Raw genomic sequence first — 18,616 nt, 5'->3', positions numbered from 1 at the left:
AAGGTGTGAATCTTAACTCAGTTACTTACTTATACTAGTATATGACCATGTGCAAATTATTTCAACTCTCAGAACCCTAGTTTCCTAACCTTTAAAATGGGAATAATGCTCATAGTATATCTCACAAGGAAAGCAATTTACAAACTTTAAATGCATTATACAAATGCAAGTTGTTATATAAATGTGAATTATCATCAGAAGAGACTCAAACTACTGAATGTGAAACAAAGGGATTCAGATTTGACATTGTAGGAAATAAGGCCCCAAAAGATGTTATATCTTTATCCAGTCTATCCAATTATAATCAATACTAACTGCTTTGGGATAACACTGCCTTCGTTTTGTGGAGCCTGGTCGACCTGGAACGCTGGTTTCTTCTTCATCATGTAAATCAAGCTCTTCCTCATATTTAACAGTCTCTTTTCCAACAGGCATCAAATGATCGTCTAGTTCACCTGTTCATTAACAAAAGAAAAAAAGAAAGAATGAAAATTGGCACAGATAACCTAAACCTCACTTCACCATAGTTAAAACTGTACTCTACAAGTACTATATTTTGTACTTTTACTGAGCCCATTTGTTAGTGAGACTCTAGAAGCACTTAACATGAATTCACCTTTGTCAATTACATTTGTGAACAAAGGATCATAGATTTAGAAATGGAAGGAACCTTAGAAGCCAATGAATCCAACTCCTTATTTTACAGGAAAGGAAACCAAGAAACAGAAAGGTCAAGTGACTCTCCCAGAATCAATGAGCTAACAAATGTCTGAGATTGGATTTGAACAAGAATTATCATCTTATTCCCTTAAAAAATTGCAAATGCCAACATTAAATTTTGCTTTTCATTCTGTAAGAATGGACTAGGATGAGGCAGCTAGATGGAGCAGTGGATAGAGCACCGGCCCTGGAGTCAGGAGGACCTGAGTTCAAATCCGGCCTCAGACACTTAACACTTAACTAGCTGTGTGACCCTGGGCAAGTGACTTAACCCCAATTGCCTCACTAAAAAAAAAAAAAAATGGACAAATGGACTAGGATAAAATTATCTAAGATGATGGCTGCCACAACAAATTTTCCACAGCTATCTAAAGGAGAAACATCATGTGGATAGGACTTGGCATGAGAACAAGTGAAATATCAGGAATACATTTCTAATTATGCTATTTCTTTTTTTGGTTTTTGGGGGTTTTTTTGGTGAGGCAATTGGGGTTAAATGACTTGCCCAGGGTCACACAGCTAGGAAGTGTCAAATGTCTGAGACTGGATTTGAACTCAAGTCCTCCTGAATCCAGGGCCAGTGCTCTATCCACTGTGCCACCTAGCTGCCCCAATTATGCTATTTCTAAAATGATATAAATCAATGATGGGTATTTTTCCACACAAAATAGTCAGAATACTCCTATATTATCTTAAGTCTTAAGGATACTAGTAAGAGTTCTTTTAACTAAAATACATCATCAGTAGTAATAACATCCCTACAAAGTAGAAATTTGGGTCCCTACAAACATTCTATGTTTCCGTCCAAAGGTTTTACTCATGCATTTTCTGTGTTGATGCTGCCTTTCAAATATCCTCACCAATTTTGTGCAGTTTTTCACAGCAAATGAGAGCTACAACTCTTTCAGCCAGCCTTGCACAACTCATTGGTGGACCCTGCAAATAATGAGACCATTAATTTGTACACGAGCATCACTAAGATAACTCTATTAATTTAAAAATAGGCAATATATCTTTTCTCTCAAAACACTTTTTTAAAGTTCCATTTATCTGACATCATAAAATTCTGTATTTTAAGAAATACTGAAATGTCTCCATTTAAAAGATGCATTTTAAAAACTTCTTATGGAAGAACAAAAAGGTTATCATTATTAGTTTTAAATTATGATTCAATGAATTAATTTTAATAAAATTAAAATAGTTTTTGTACAGAGTAAGAAGACAATCTTCATTCCAACAATAAATTACAAGCATAACAGAATCACTTATGTAGCTACAGGCCTATTTTAATATATGTGACTATAATACAAGTTATTAGTGATGATATCTAATTTTTAATGTGGAATAGGGAACAGACTTTTTTATGTTTCTCTAGAAAGCAAGTTTAGGTAGGAGCAACAGGAGAAATCTAAGCAGATTTCAGCACAATACAAATAACCATTTATTTTAAATTTGTATTTTATTTTATATCATAAATTTAACTGTAGACAAACATAAACATTCAGCATACAAAAAGAATAGGATTATATGAAATCATGAACTTCTGTTATATAGTTTGTTAGCGAATTCATTAAACTTAACATGGCAGTGACAAAAATACCCTATTTGCACCCCTCCTATGTGATTTGTATATGCTGTGCTATGATACTACTTTTTTTCTGCATCTCTATCTCTACCTACTGCTGTGGCCTTCCCTGAATAGATGCCTACCCTTAAAAAAATGTATATAACTGAGCAAAAGAATTAAACAACTGCCACTTCTGAAAATGTGTATCTCGTTTGGCACCTCTAGTTCATCATCATTCTGCCAAGAATAGAATGATATTCATCACTCATCTTCTGAAGTCACAACTGGTCACTGCATTTAAAAAAAAGAAATTAGAGCCATTCAACAACCAAATGTGGTGTTTCAGGAACTCAAAATATTCAAGCAGAAAGTGGATGTACTTGTCAAGAATACTGAAGAAGGGACCTCTAAAATAGTTAGTACATTAGACCAAATGACCTATAAAGTCCTTTCCAACTGTAAAATTGTATGAATGACATAAAAATAATTCTTAGGTATTTCTCCTCTCTTTCACAAGGATGTCTAGTTTGTATGTGTGTATGTAGTGTCCTAATTTTTATTTACACTCCTATAAGCCACATTAGTAGATCTTAAAAGTTGAAGATTTAATCATAGAACAAAATAACTGGAAGGAGAGGAGAGAAAAGAAAAAAATGAAACATGACTTGCATGGCTTCCTCTATAGTAGAAATGGCAATACAAAGAAATCATACTCTACAGATTCTATACACAAAGGCATGCATAACTTTTCCATACTTACAACAATGGCAGCTCGGAGAGGGGAGTTAATTGGCAGATAAAGAGTTGAGTAAAATGTACCATCTGGCAATTCTCGGGTTTTACATTTAGGAGCTAGATGAGTAAACGGATCACTTGGTAATCTTGCACAGTATCTACAAGGAAAAAAGAAATTCTGAAGTTGGGAAACAGAGGGGTGGAACAATAATGGTGTTTATTTTCATTATCTTCAGTATGAACTTGGCTGGCAACCATAAAAAAACATAAAAGTAATGCGACTTTTAATTCTTGTGTACAGGATTATATCAGTGTGTTATTTTAATGTAATGATTCTGCTATGCACTTGGAGAGAACATGTCATACTACAAAAGCCAGGTATGTATACTCAAACCGTTTTTCTTCTGGCCATGAGAAAACTACTTGCTCACACGAAAGTAAATTAATGCCATCTCTAAAATATAAAATGGTATAACAATCCGATGTCACTGCTTTGAAAAAATATCACTTAATTTGATATTTATATACTTAAAAAGGAACTATTATAGGTCAAGGGTAACGAAATACAATCAAGCAGAAACATGTATCCATTAATGCAGAGTTGCCCATGGAAGCTTAAACATTATCTTGTCTTTCTTTTTAAACCTCCCAACCAGATTCTGAGATTTTGTTTAAGTGTGCATTCTGTATGTATCATGGCTTGGCTTGGTAGAAATAGCTGACGAGTATTTGCAAAAGTACATCACTCGTCTGGAATAGGATATTTTAGTATGATTTAGATAGATCTAAAATGGTATTGCTCACTTTTTAAAATAAAAATCCTATAGTAGTCATAGGCTACTTGTAGTCTTGAAGTAAACACAAATGATTTGGTACCATACCTATTGATGTGTCCAATGGCTGTATTAATTGTGACTCTTGGACTTCCATCATCTGGCCTCAAAACATATGGTGGGAAAATGTCATCATCATCCACAATAGGCTCAGTTTCAGTCTCACCAGTATCAACTGACTTCGAACATTTGTTTCTTAAGATCTGTATGTTTTAAACGTAAAACTTCTGATGAAAACAAATCCCTCTGCCTTTATACATGCCAACCCATAACAGGAATTCATTTCTTTATTCATGACTCTTCATTTCTGAACCCCAAATTTACACTTCTAAAATTTCTACATCCCAAAAGGCTTCTTCAATGACTCCTATGCCATATTCCCTCAACACAGAAGTACAGTCTACACTGTGTCTATATATTTGTATTCTCTATAAATGTTCCTATCTTTTTTTTTTTTTTGTTTTGTTTTTTTAGTGAGGCAATTGGGGTTAAGTGACTTGCCCAGGGTCACACAGCTAGTAAGTGTTAAGTGTCAAGTGTCTGGGGCCGGATTTGAACTCAGGAACTCCTGAATCCAGGGCCGGTGCTTTATCCACTGCGCCACCTAGCTGCCCCCCTATCTTTTTTAATAAATGTAACTGCTGAACTTTTTCCACTATCAGTTTTTCAAAAACAGTCTGCTAGGAGGCAGAGACTGAATCAGAGGGACTGGGTTTAATCCCTGGTTTTGTCACTAATGGGCAAATCACTTAAACAGAGGTTTTTCCCTCATGTATAACAAAGATGAGAATAGTTGTACTGCCTACTTTACTGGGTCTCATGAGGAGCTCAGAGGGATCTTAGAAATCATCTAGTCTGGGGGCTCTTAACCTGAGGTCCATGAACTTAGTTGTTTTTTTTTTAATGTCTTGATAACTACATTTCAATATAATCTGTTTCCTTTAAAATATTAAGTATTTTATTTTATACATTTAAAAACATTATTGTGGGAAGGGGAGCACAGGCTTCACCAGATTGCCAAATGGGTCCATGACACAAAAAACATTAAGAACTCTAATCCCTTCAATTAACAAATAAGAAAACCTATTCAGAAATGTGGAAATAGGATTTAAAGCCAGGTTTGGTGCAACCTTCTACCAAACGGATAATGTCCATAAAGAGGTACATAAAACATTAAATTATTATATAAATGTCAATTACTATTATTCAATTTATCTCATATTCCTACACTAATCCAATCCATACTCAGTGAACCCTTCAAGATAACTCAAACTTCATCTTTCCCAAGAAGCCATTCTCAATCAAATAATTTCAATTCAATCACTCCCTTATTCTTGTTGGTCTCAGAACTTCCAATTTAGACTATCACTGTACTGTACTATTTCAAGGAACCTGAGATCCATTCTGATGTGCAAGACTTAGCTCTTCATTAGATTAACAGGTTTTTGTTTTGTTTCTTCTATTCCTTGGTTATGTTCTTTGACAGTGTTGACTACAATGTTCAACATAGAGCAATTTGGACTATGCCCAAAGGACTATAGAACTATGCATATCCTTTGATCCAGCAATACCACCGCTAAGTTTATATCCCAAAGACATCCCCCAAAAGAGAAAAAGACCTATTTGTACAAAAATATTTATAGCAGCTCTTTTTGTAGTGGTTAAGATGTGGAAATCAAAGGAATGCCCACCAATTGGGGAATGACTAAACAAACTGTGATAGAATATTACTGTGCTATAAGAAATGACGAGCAAGATGATTTCAGAAAGGCCTGGAAAGACTTGTATGAACTGATGTATAGTGAAGTGAGCAGAACCAAGAGAACATTGTGCATAGAGACAGCAATATTGTTTGATGAAGAACTGTGAATGACTTAACTATTCTCAACAATACAATAATCTAAGACAATCCCAAAGGATTATTGATGAAACATACTATCCACCTCCAAAGAAAGAACTGATATTGATGGAACACAGACTGAAGTATGCTATTTTTTCATTTTTTTCTATTATTCAAGTTTTCTTATACAAAATGACTAATACAGTAATGTTTTGCATAATCGTACATATATGACCCATACGTGATTGCTCACTGCCTCAGGAAGGGGACACGGGAGGGAAGGAGGGATAATTGAAACTCAAAACTATAAATGTTTACTACTTTTTAAAAAATGTTCAACAAGTCATATTCAATAAAAGCTTATACACTGAGCTCTCCAGAAATGCTGCTGAAGAAGATTGCATTTATTTATGAACACCTACCTTTTCAATAGCTTTGTAGGTTTTAAGATCTTCTTCAAAACTTTTTATTTTGTCTGAATCAGCTAACATGATATAATTAGATATGGGTGCCCTTGCTCTTCCCTTGGACTGTACATAAGACCGGTATTCCGTAGGCAAATCAAAACGGACCACCAAGTTGCATTTTGGTATGTCAACACCCTCCTCTACAATACTGGTTGCAATAAGTAGGTTGGTCTCATGTGCCCTAAATTTCCTAAGTACCTGTAAACAGAAAAAAATTTCCAAGATAGAAAGAGTTCTTAAATTGCACAGCCATCAGTATTACAAAAGTCAAAATAATGTGCAATAGTAGGTAGTTGAAGCAATTAAACCTAAAAACTGGTGAGTAAATTGATACATATGATATACTGAGTATTCAGAAAACAGGCTAAAATGATAACAGCACAGGAATGGAAAGAGCAATCCAAATAAACAAACTGTATTCCAAATGAATACCTTAATGTAGCCATAAATCCAAACATTTAGTTGGGCTGCTTTAAACCTATAAACCTAAGTGGCCAAATGTACTCTTGAAGTATTGTTAATATAAGAACCCTGCATAATTTCTTCTATGTATAGTTTTTCATATATGCTGATTTCAATATCATAAACCTATCAAATCATTTGCAATTATATAATGCAGGCACCTGTTTATTTTTTGGAAGCTCATCAATTATCAGCAATTGTGATCAGCATTCATGGTAAGGAACTTTTTAAGCAAAAACATTCAATCTATTTTTGTATAAAATTTTCTAATGTACCAGGTTCAACGGTCTCCTTTTTTCTTTCTATTGCAAAAGTTAAACAATAGGACTGGTTCTGAATAGTGTTATAAAAGTTCCATCTGTAAAAATTATGCAAGAATTATACCAACCTAGTTCTTTAATTGAAAACAAATTTACAAACCTGAAAGTGTTTTGTTGCTTCTCCAACAAGAGTATTTTGTCTCTATTTTAATTATGTTTACAAGGGATATACCTAAAACGTGGGCATTAAAGATGGTAATAAGAATAAAGTGTGCAAATTCTGTAAATGTAAAGTCTCTTCAAAAAGCACTCAGAGAGGTCTAGATGTCTTTCAAGTTAATCAAGTCATAAATTCCACTTGGTATAACATGCTACAAGTCTTCAACCTTAGTTTACTGTTCTAAATAAGAACTAAGACATTCATTTTTTTTCTTTGAAATTGTGGTTGAAATCATTATCAAACCTCTGAGGAAAATGAAATTACTGATGACAGCTCAATTAAAACAAGACACTAACTTTTTAGACAATTTTTCAAGTTCAGAGTGTGATTAGATAGAAGATATTAAATGATAAAATATCTTTTGTGTAAATAAACTGTATTTCAAACAAATGCTAAAGATCTAAATAAAATTTCTAAAGACAGAGCTTGTCTGTTTAAATCCTAAGTTACTGAAAAATTATTTTTGTTTAAATTACCTCTTCCTGTTTTCTGAATTCCACTTCCATCTGTTTGTTACGAGGCTGATTCTTTCCAATGCCATGTCCAGTTATAAAATTGCTGCTAATATAAGCCAGCTCTGGATCTTGCTTGCCAGCTTCCTTTATCAATCTAAGAAAAGTATACATTGATTTGGAAGTTAAACATACCTGAAGATTTTTTAAAGAAAACCTTTTCCTTGTAAGGTCCACATGAAAAATGCAAACTAGTATCCAGCCCTATCTTCTCCCAACATACATTAGACGGCCTTGGTATTTTGTACCTCCTCTTCCTAACTGCTTGTTTGTTAAACAGGTTTATAAAGACACCAGTGGGGCTGGTTTCTCCAAGAAATGTTAGAAAATAATTTGTAAAATTCTATGCTGGACATCCAGAGTTTATCATAGTGTAGAAAATGCCATTTACATAATTTAAAGAATATTCATTCAACAAAAATTTATTAAGTGGCTGTTATGTACTGTGCTTGATGCTGAGAAAAAAGTGTCTACCCTCAAAGGGCTTATGTTCTACTGGGGAAACAACACACACACACACATACACACATATAAAGTAATTTCAATAAGAATTGAGTGCTCACAAGATCTGGGGGAGATCAGTAAAGGCTTCACATAAGTGGGGCTCTGAGATGTTCTTTGTTTTGGTTTTGGTTTTGATTTTTTTTTTTTTGGTCGGGCAATGAGGGTTAAGTAACTTGCCCAGGATCACACAGCTAGTGTCAAGGGTCTGAGGCCACATTTGAACTCAGGTCCTCCTGAAATGAGATATTCTTTGAAAGAAGCTACAAGGATTTCACATGGCAAGAATGAATAGAGGGGGCAGCTAGGTGGCTCAGTGGATAGAGCACCGAACCTGGAGTCAGGAGTACCTGAGTTCAAATTCAGCCTCAGACATTTAACACACACTACTAGCTGTGTGACCCTGGGCAAGTCACTTAACCCCAATTGCCTCACTTAAAAAAAAAAAAAGAATGAATAGGGAGTACAATGCAAATATGGGGAAACAACAACTTAAAAGCAAGAGACAGAATGTTAATTACAGAAAACAGCCAACAGGCCAGTTGGGTTATAACAAAGTATGTACAGTAGAAGTAATATGAAATGACTAAAGGAGTAGGTGATAACCAAACAGTAGAAATCTTTAAATATGAGACTGTTTTAAGTTTATCCTAGAAGCAATAAAGAACCACTGAAAATATCTGCATAGGAGGGTGACATTTTAACAAGAATTACAACTTCTACAGGCTCAATTGTTTAAGTTATAAGGGGTTACAAGAAAAGCATTAAGACCTGATGGATATGCAATCTAGTAAACTTTCTCTAAGGATTTCTAGAACTATTAGAATTCTTGAAAATAAAATGTATATTCTATTTCCTTTAACTCAGGCATTTTACTTAACATAAAAAAGTCATTTCACTGAATCTGTAACTTAATGTGATATTGGTATTTCAATATTTTCAAAGACCTGTGATTTAATTAGTTCTATTATATCCGAAAAACAAAAACACTTATTATTCAAGCATGTGGATACTGACTTCCTGGTTTCTATCAGTACTATACGAAGTGTAGTTTCTGAACTAGAGCATAATGAAATGGTTTAAAATCATTTTATATTACAGACTGAATCAATATGAAAAGTAGAAAATTAATATTTTTATTAAATATCCCCATAATATTGTCTAAATATCTAGAAAAAAGAACATTAAAAGAATTGTCCACTTAGCCACTAATTAGTCACATAACCGAAATAAGTTACTCAGCTGTCTGAGCTTGGTTTTCCCTTGCCTCTAAGATGGAGTGATACCAAACAATTTCTCTAAGTCCTTTGTTCTTGTGATGATCACAGCAAATGAACTCAAGTGGGATAAATGTCTTTGTTTTTTGGGGGTTTTTTTTTGTTGTTTTTTTTTTTTTTGCGAGGCAATGGGGGTTAAGTGACTTGCCCAGGGTCACACAGCTAGTTAAGTGTCAAGTGTCTGAGGCCAGATTTGAACTCAGGTACTCCTGAATCCAGGGCCGGTGCTTTATCCACTGCGCCACCTAGCCGCCCCCGGGATAAATGTCTTTGTGACTTACCGAGGGTCACATGGCCAGTAAGTATCTGAGGCCACATTTGAACTCAGGAAGATAAGTCTTCCTGACTCCAGGCCTGGCACTCTATCAGTTGCACCACCCAGGATGCCTAAATATTCTGTCAACTAACAACTAAAGAAAGTTAAACATATTACTTTTTTTATTAGCATCTCCAACAAAAACAACATATATTTTCAACATACATAAGTTAATTTTTAAACATTATCTAAAATACTCTAATCCACCTAGCTGATTAAATAGAAGCAGCCTACAAACCACAAGTTTGTGGCAGAGAGTTCCTGGTAGCCTCCATAGTGACTGAGATTTGGAACCTAGAATCATCAGCCATATAAACATGATCTACTTTAAGAGATCCATCATTTTGAATTAGCTTATGCAAAATGTACTTTCTCCCCTTCTCAACTGTTTTTTAACAATTATATAGGGGGCAGCTAGATGGCGCAGTGGTTAAAGCACCGGCCCAGGATTCAGGAGTACCTGAGTTCAAATCCGGCCTCAGACATTTGACACTTACTAGCTGTGTGACCATGGGCAAGTCACTTAACCCCCATTGCCTAAAAAAAGAAAAAAAGAAAAAAAAACAATTATATAAAAATGTGACGTTATAACACTTATGCAATCTTTGTTCTCAAAGGTTTTTCCATGTATCACTTTAAAAATGCAAAATATTTCCCTTTTCTACTATAGAAAAACTATTAATCATAGAGTTTTACCTGTTTAAAACAACTGCTGTATATCTTCTCTCCACAAAAATAATTCCACATAAAATATTGGTAAATGGAGAAGGAAAATTTGTCTCTGGCTTCTCTTTTTCTTCAATTTCTTCATCCTCATCATCATCTTCTGAATCACTCCAAGACACATAATTATCTTGATTCCTATTATTATACCATTCGACGCTCTCAAACTGCTGTCGCTCATATGGTTTATATTTGCGTAAAATTTCAAGCAGTTTTATTACTTTCGGGGTTACAAATTTCAGGTCAAGTGAGGCAGGTGAGAAGTGCTCTTCACAGAGTGCATGTATTTTCCTTAGGAAAGTGTCTGTAAACAATAAAAATTTCCTGTGCAGCTCCTCTTGCTCATGTTTGATATATTTCTGAAGTTCTCTTACCATCATTCCAGCTACTTTATCAGTACACCAGGGTCCCAGAACCACCAATACTGCTCGGCAGTCTGAAAGAATCTGTAAAAATATATAAATTTTTTAAATAATGAAAAAAGTCAAACAATAATGATCTGACAGTTCACAATGTTAACCCTTCACTTCTCCAACTATGCTAATAAATTTATCTCACAGACACAAAAATAAAGATTAATCACTTAAGGATTAAATTCTCCCTCCAGATCTACTACTCCATGATTCTATTACAACCTATAAATGAGTCAATTACAACTCATTTAACTTTAGGCTATATAATCATAAAACATCAAAAATAAAAAATTCAAAGCATAATTAGCTTTTGAATTCATGCAGTAAGAATTACAATCTCAACTCTAAATCTTACGAAAATGAATGTTGAAAACTACCCTTACATGTAACTGGAAAATAAAATAAATGTTTGTTGCTGAAGAAAAAAAAAAGAATTACAATCTCATTAGCTCACTTCTAGATAAATAATACAAGAAATAATGAATCCAAGACAAACCCAAGGAACTAATGAGGAAACTTACTATCCACCCCACGGATAAAAAGAACACTTGTGGATTGTACATATATAACCTGGCTGCGATCTTGTGGAGGGGGGAGGAAAGAAAGGAAGGGAGGGAGAAAAATTTGGAACTCTAAAATCTTATGAAAATGAATGTTGAAAACTACCCTTACATGTAACTGGAAAAAATAAATGTTTGTTGCTAAAAAAAGAAAAGAAAGAAATAATGAGGAAGGGTGAATTTAGTTTAAGAAGCAAAGGGAAAATATATAAAGCAAGTATGGTTATTCATGTAATGGATAACGATTAAGACAAAGGTGGTGATGACAGCAACAATAGGAAAATAGTTGCTAACTCCCAACTGTATAATACTTTAAAGTTTACAAAACATTTTGCTCACAAGTTTGTGTGAGATTATACAAATGACATTCCTATTTGACCTATGAGGAAACTAAGGCTCAGAGAGGTTATTTATTCCTCTGAGAAGAGAAGGGACAAGATGGCATCAGACCCTGGTATAAAGTGACTACATGGTAGTTCTCAATTCTTGAGGAAATTCCAAAGGGCAATGAGTGTTTCCCTTCCCTCAAAGAAAAGGATTATTTTGGAAGAGGAAATAGGAAAAAGCTTCCCACCAGACACACATTTCCCAAAGAAGCTCAAGTTTATAAGCTTTAGAGTTTAATCCAGGACCTTAAACTGCCTTGCCCCATACCTGGCCCTGCCATCTCCCACATCTGGTATGTTTGGAGTAGAGCAGGGATATAAATAGTCTTTGAGAAAAACAACACTAAAGGGAAATTTTAGGTTAAATATATCCATAGAGAGGTTCTTTTACTACATGTGGTTTCAGTAAGATAAGTCAAAGGCATTTTCAGCCAGGATCTATACTATAGTAATATTTGTGTGTGTTTTGACTTTTCCGAATTAGTGCAGGGGTTCTTAACATGGAGTCCATGGACCTCACTTCCCCCAAAGGCTTCATGTATATATATCCATAGAGGATCTATGAAATTGGGTAGGAAAACAATTACAACTTTATTTTCACTAACCTAAAATAAAATTTAGCATTTCCTTCAATTATTCATTTTAAAACCAAAAAATATATATAATTCTGAAAAGAGGTCCACAGACATCATTTGACTGCCAATAGAGTCAACAAGAGACACAAAAAAATGGTTAAAAAATCCCTGGACTGGAGGAATAATTACTGAAATGAATACTAAGTATTTGCAGGGACTGACATAAAGATTAACCTTAAGTAGAAAGTATAAATACAGATTTTAATCATATTTCCAGTTAAACCTAACTTTTTATCAGTCATCACCTGACTTTAGGTAGTGATTTCCAGAAGTTAGTTCCTAGTTTTTTTGTGGGTTGCCTTTTTACTTTTAAAAATATACACTTAGGGGCAGCTAGGTGGCACAGTGGATAGAGCACCAGCCCTGGAGTCAGGAGTACCTGGGTTCAAATCCGGCCTCAGACACTTAACACTTACTAGCTGTGTAACCCTGGGCAAGTCACTTAACCCCAATTGCCTCACTAAAAAAAAATTTATATATATATATATACACACTTAAAAGCAAGGTTGTATGATATAGTAGACATCCCACTGGATTTGGAGTTCAAGGATCTGTATTTGAATCCTGTCTGCTACCTGCTACTATGTCACCTAGGCAAATCACTTCTCTTCTTTCAGCCTCAATTTCCCTACATGTAAAACAAGTTAGAAGAATTCTACTAATTCTAAAATCTCTTTCAACTATGGGTCCTTATGATCTTATAATCAGGAACAACTAAAAGAACCATCTTACCCAAGTGGTTATACAGTTACTAGAGACCTCTTCTTTTTTTTTTAGTAAGGCAATTGTGGTCAAGTGACCACTTCTTAATCCTGAACAACATGTATATACATACATATAAGGTAGATAAGAATTAATTCAGTGATAAGAATTAATTTAGTCTCACAGCTCAAAACTAAGAACCCAGTTACAGCATGAATAATTGGAAAAATTTACTACAAAATTAGCTGACAAAAGACCAAAGCTGGTCTGAAGGCATTTTTCTAAAATAAATATGCTTGGCCCAAGAGCACTGTTGCTTTTCTGATTTACAAAAATCTATGAATTCAGGAATTAGGAATCCCACTCAAATATGCTATTAAGAAGAAAAATGTTTAAAAGAGAAAAAGATACATATATTTTAATTTGGGGAAATAAAAGAGCTGCTTTAGAAGAAGTGTCTTTTTTTTGGTATTAAAAAATTATGTACTAGCTTTCTATCTTTCACTACTAGAATATCATTGAAATTTTTTCCTAACTTCTTAACCACAAAGTTGAAATGTTTTAAGTCACAAGGTTATAATATTCAGTTTAATGCAAGATGGCTAGCAAAGAATGAAAAGAAAACCCTTAAAGTAGTCCTTTCCTATTACCAAACATTTATGCTCTTACCTGTTTAGAAATTAATATAGAATCTTTTTCTTTCGAATGCACAGATATGTTGCAGTCATTGAGAAAATTAAGTGCTTCATCCAATTCCTTTAGCAGCTTTTCATAGAGCCCACTGGTATCAGTATATGGTCCACAATCTACCACAATCTCACATGGCTGAGAAGTATATCTTTAGGATTAAAATAACAAATTTTCATTAGCAAAGAAAGCACTGCTGAAAACACAATTTTACAACTTTTCTTGACATAGCAGTAAAAACCTAAGAACTATCATAAGCCAGACCTTTTATTCACCCCCCACAGAATTTGTCTGACAGAAATATCATGGGGCATAATGTGAAGGAGCATGCCTGCTCTCCATTAGTGTCAACTTCAAAAGGCTTGGCATTTACCCAAAACATCTCAAGCTTCTCTTAATAACTTATCAGGGGGCTTTCAAACATAAACTTACCTGAAAACTTCTTGAAACCATTTATACTTTCAACATGTATCACACTTCTTTGGATAGTAACTTCTCTAGGCTTACTACTTTTTGTGTAAAGCAAGACATTCTTTTTCTTGGTCAAAAAGAAAAACTTCTTCCCCAAGGTTGGTCCAGGGAATTAAAAGAAGAGAGCAGGCTAGGCTACGTCCCATTTGGAAAAAAATCCCATTTGGTAAATGGTGCATGGCTTTTAACAATACCAAGCACAAAAATTAATCTCTCATTCAAATGTGATCCTCCATAGTTTGTTAGGATTCTGGGAATACTGAGATCTCTAAAGAATCAAAGTTGTAAGTGACATAAAAGGCAGACAAATTAGATAGGAAGGGCACAAGCAGGCTGTAAAGTATAAGAAAATTGGGAGGGTAGGGGGAGGTCAGGTTATAAAGCACTTTGAATACCAAAAAGAGGAATTTATATTTAAACTTGGAGCTGATAAGAAGCCACTGGAGTTTACTGAACTGGAGTAGGTGAAAGGAGTAACATGTCAGATCTGTGCTTTAGGTAGATCATTTTGACAGCTGAGTAGAAGAAATACTGGAATAGGAAGAGACTTGTGGCAGGGAGACCGAAAAGCAAGCTATTTCAATAATAGGTGATGAGGGCCTATATCCAAGGGGTGGCATGTTAGAGGAGAGTATGGATTATATTTGAGAAATGTTAAGAAAATAAAATTGACGGGCCTTGGCAAAAGATTACATAGGGGAATTTAGGAAGAGGGTAAATCTTTTGGGGAAAGATAAATAAGTCAGTTTTGGACATGCTGAGCTTAAGATGTCCAAAGGAAATCCGGTCTGAGATGTCCAATAGGCAACTGAAGATGTAAGCCAGAAGGTCAGTGGAGAGGTTAGGACTAAATAAGTAGATGAGACTCTTCATTGACACAGGCACTATAATTGAATCCATGAGAGCTAATGAAATCACAAAGGGAGATAGTACAGAGGGAGAAGAGAAAATATCCCAGGAAGAGCCCTATGGGTCACCTACAGTTAGCAAGCAGAACCTGGATGAATAATCAAGTAAAGGAGACTGAAAAGGAAAAATGATATGTAGCAAAAGAAACTGGAGAAAGTAATGTCTTGAAAATCTAAAGAGAAGAGAATACTAAGGAGAAGAGGGTGATAAGTGTCAAAGCTGCAGAGAGGTAAAGAAGAATAAGGACTGAGAAAAGGCCATTAGATTTGGCAATTAATTAGTAACTTGGGAAAGAGCAGTTCAGGTTCAATGATAGGCTAGAAGCCAGACAGTAGAAAGTTGAGATTAAAAAAACCTCTTCAAGGATTTTGGCCACAAAAGAGAGATATGGGATGACAGCTGACAGGGATGAACAGAACAAGTAAAGTTTTTAGAGGATGGGGGAGACATGGGAATGTTTGTAGACAGTTGGGAAGCAGTATATAAGAGACTGAAGTGAAAGAGTGGGGATGACATAGGGGGCATTATGCCAGAGAAGAAGGGATTAAATGGGATCATTTGCGTTGTGAGATTTAAAATTGGATATTAGATCATAAATCTCCCCTACTTAACTTTTCCCTTAATTTATCTCCCAGACTAGTAAATGGAAGAAGCTTCTGGTTTTCTAGATAGAGCCTTTATTGTATATAAGGTGTTGTTGATTAGAAGGATAGGAAAATAGAAATACAGTACAAATCGTCTTAAATCTAGGCTTAGTCTATATTCCTTATAAAAACTCACCAAACCGAAAAGGCCACCTTTGGAGAGAGAGAGAGACCGTCTGTGCCGCGCCGCCAGGAGTCCCGCCAAGCAGGCAAAAAGGGCTTACTCTCGTTCTCTCCACCCCGGAAGTCAAAAACCCGGCAGGCAGTCTGACATGCGCAGCAGGCGGACTGTACCCGGCAGGCAGTCTGACATGCGCAGCAGGCGGACTATTCATCTCCTCCCCAAAAGGGTGGTCCTTGAAAAACTGGCGTCTTTCAGTTATCCTAACCGACTGTTAAAAACTTTCATATTTTACCACATTTCCCCCCTTTGCTTCCTCAAGAAACGGAATGTTTCCTTGATGGAACAGTAAAAAGAATATAATAACTTTTGCTGACTAATAATATGCGAACAACAATACAGAAAAGGAAGAGAGGAAAGTTTTGTCCAGAGGGGCGATTTTTTTTCTTTCCTTATGAACCGACGCTTTGACATTAGTCTTGCAAAGGGAGAGCCTCTGCAGAGAGTACATGTTATAGATAGTATATAACAGAAAGGAGATAGTAAAAGCTAATAAAGCAAAACAGTTCATATAAAGTCTCTGAGTTCTCTTGTCTTCTTGAAGTGGTAAGATGTCATCAGGAGGAAACTGGATTCTGGTCTGGAAAACTGGATTCTGGACTCTGGTCTGGATTCTGGACTCTGGACTCTGGACTCTGGTCTGGAAAGCTGGATTATCTGCTTTAACTGTTTGAATTGCTGTATTTTTAAAACCTTAGCATAGCATTGTCAATGATCAAATTAATAAATTCCATTACATTCCCTCCTTTATATGGTTAGACTTGTAATAGAGGGTTGAGGTAGTTATGCAATGTGTAACACTTTTTACCACCATGTGTCTGGATCAAAGCCAAATTTAGTATGTGTTCATGACACCTGAAAATGTTATGGAAAGGTTATCATACCATATCTCATGGTTCCGAGACAGCCAGTGATTGTACTAGGCCACAGGTGAGTTCAACTGAGTGAGATAAAAAGATAATTAAGTTCAGTTAAATTAGGTGAAATTAGGAGGGAGAGAGGATGAATACTGGACTGTGCCTAGTAATTGTGCTCTACATAGTCACCATCATAAGCAAACCATGGACTTATGTATACCTGTCTCTCCTTTTGTTGCACATATATTCTCTCCAGGGCCTGCATCAGAGTTCACAGCAAGTTAGTCTCTGAAATGATAAGTTTCCATATTTCTGAAATCTCATTAATTTCACCAAAGACAATATGATGGTAAAAATGTGTGCTATGCTGCATAACTGAGAATATATTAGTGATATATACAATAATTCCAAACCATACCCAGAGTATAATGACATATAAATAATAAACGAATGTAAATAGCTGATTATATTAGACATTGTTACATAATCTTCTTTTAGACAGTAGACCACATCATCTTATACATGAATTCTCTAGTCTAACAGTAGCAGATACTTAAAGTGGTGATTAATTCATCAAAAAGAAATAAGACTTCAATTAGCAAGATTCAATATTCAATAGCATATACTTAAAATGCCTTTGAAAAGTCACTTAGTTTACAAAATCAGGTTTTTAAAGAAAAGCAAAAGAAACAAAAGTAAAAAAAAACAAAGCAAAACCAAAAACCAAAAATAAAAGGCAAAAGATTCGCTAAGCACCCTTTTGTGCTCTTAAAGAACTTAAAGGTGTGGTGAATTCCAGGTCTTTTCAGTGCCTTTCAAAAGTCAAAACAAAACAAAAAACAAAAAGGATTAAAAAAAAATAGGTATAGGGTAGGGAAAAGGGTGGGAGAAATTGAGGTGGGCCAGAAAACTAGGCCATGTGCTTCAGTGCTTTTGCCTGTGGAAGGAAATGCTTGTTAAATTTTAAGGTATTTAAGCTGCTAGAGTTTGGGGTATGCCACATTGTTTTAACTGGCTCCCCAATTCTCTGCATGCCAAAGTGGCAGGGGTTTCTGAATTGTCATTGATCTTTCTAATGCTGTCATAATGTTCTTTATGGTAGAAAATGTGGAGTTCTCTAGCATCAGTTTTGTCTGTGCCACTGATTCTCAATAAAGGCTGATTTAATTGATGAACCACAACATTCAGCTGATGCTGCTTAGCAAATGCTACAATTGTATCATTTCCTCCCCACTTTCCAAATTTCTTTAATTCATCAACATATTCTTCAAAAGGGGAGTCATTTACTATAAAAGACTCAAACTCTTGTCTATGGTTAATCATATAAGAAGCAGCTTCTTGTCTGTGTCTGAGATGATTTCTACAGTGACCTTCTAGCTGGTCTGCTAAAGCCCTAAAAAGGCAATTTCCGTCTCCTGATACTTTACGAAGACTGAGTCCCAAAGCATTTAACTGATCAGTGGGATTCTTAAATGGGAACTGCCTGTTTCCTCTGAACCTTCTTTGCTCTTTAACAGTTGCTATCGTTAGGGTTTTTACCTCTTTAGCGTCTACCTCAGGTCTATCTGAAATGTCTTCACCTATGAATGGTGCAGGCTTTATATGAGAGCAATGAATCCATGAGTCTTTTTCACCAATTTTAATGGCAGTAGGAGTTGTCAATAATACCTGAAAAGGTCCTTCCCAGGCAGGTTGAGTTCCACTGGTTCTCTGAAAATTCTTTACATATATTTTATCT

At 35.2% G+C, this 18,616-nt stretch overlaps 1 protein-coding gene across 1 annotated transcript in view; it reads right to left on the bottom strand.

Moving 5' to 3' along the window:
• Nucleotides 1-18,616, bottom strand: part of DICER1 (dicer 1, ribonuclease III) — a 73,079-nt gene that overhangs the window by 39,021 nt on the left and 15,442 nt on the right. Inside the window, 8 exon segments of the mRNA XM_043989291.1 lie at nucleotides 316-455; nucleotides 1,581-1,656; nucleotides 3,048-3,180; nucleotides 3,904-4,058; nucleotides 6,118-6,360; nucleotides 7,581-7,713; nucleotides 10,407-10,879; nucleotides 13,799-13,967. Of these exon segments, the coding sequence (XP_043845226.1) occupies nucleotides 316-455; nucleotides 1,581-1,656; nucleotides 3,048-3,180; nucleotides 3,904-4,058; nucleotides 6,118-6,360; nucleotides 7,581-7,713; nucleotides 10,407-10,879; nucleotides 13,799-13,967 (1,522 nt within the window).

The sequence above is a fragment of the Dromiciops gliroides genome, chromosome 2, assembly GCF_019393635.1.
Source record: "Dromiciops gliroides isolate mDroGli1 chromosome 2, mDroGli1.pri, whole genome shotgun sequence".
Lineage (NCBI taxonomy): Eukaryota > Metazoa > Chordata > Mammalia > Microbiotheria > Microbiotheriidae > Dromiciops > Dromiciops gliroides.
The sequence above is the reverse complement of the archived record's forward strand: the minus strand, read 5'-3'. Positions and strand labels throughout refer to the sequence as shown.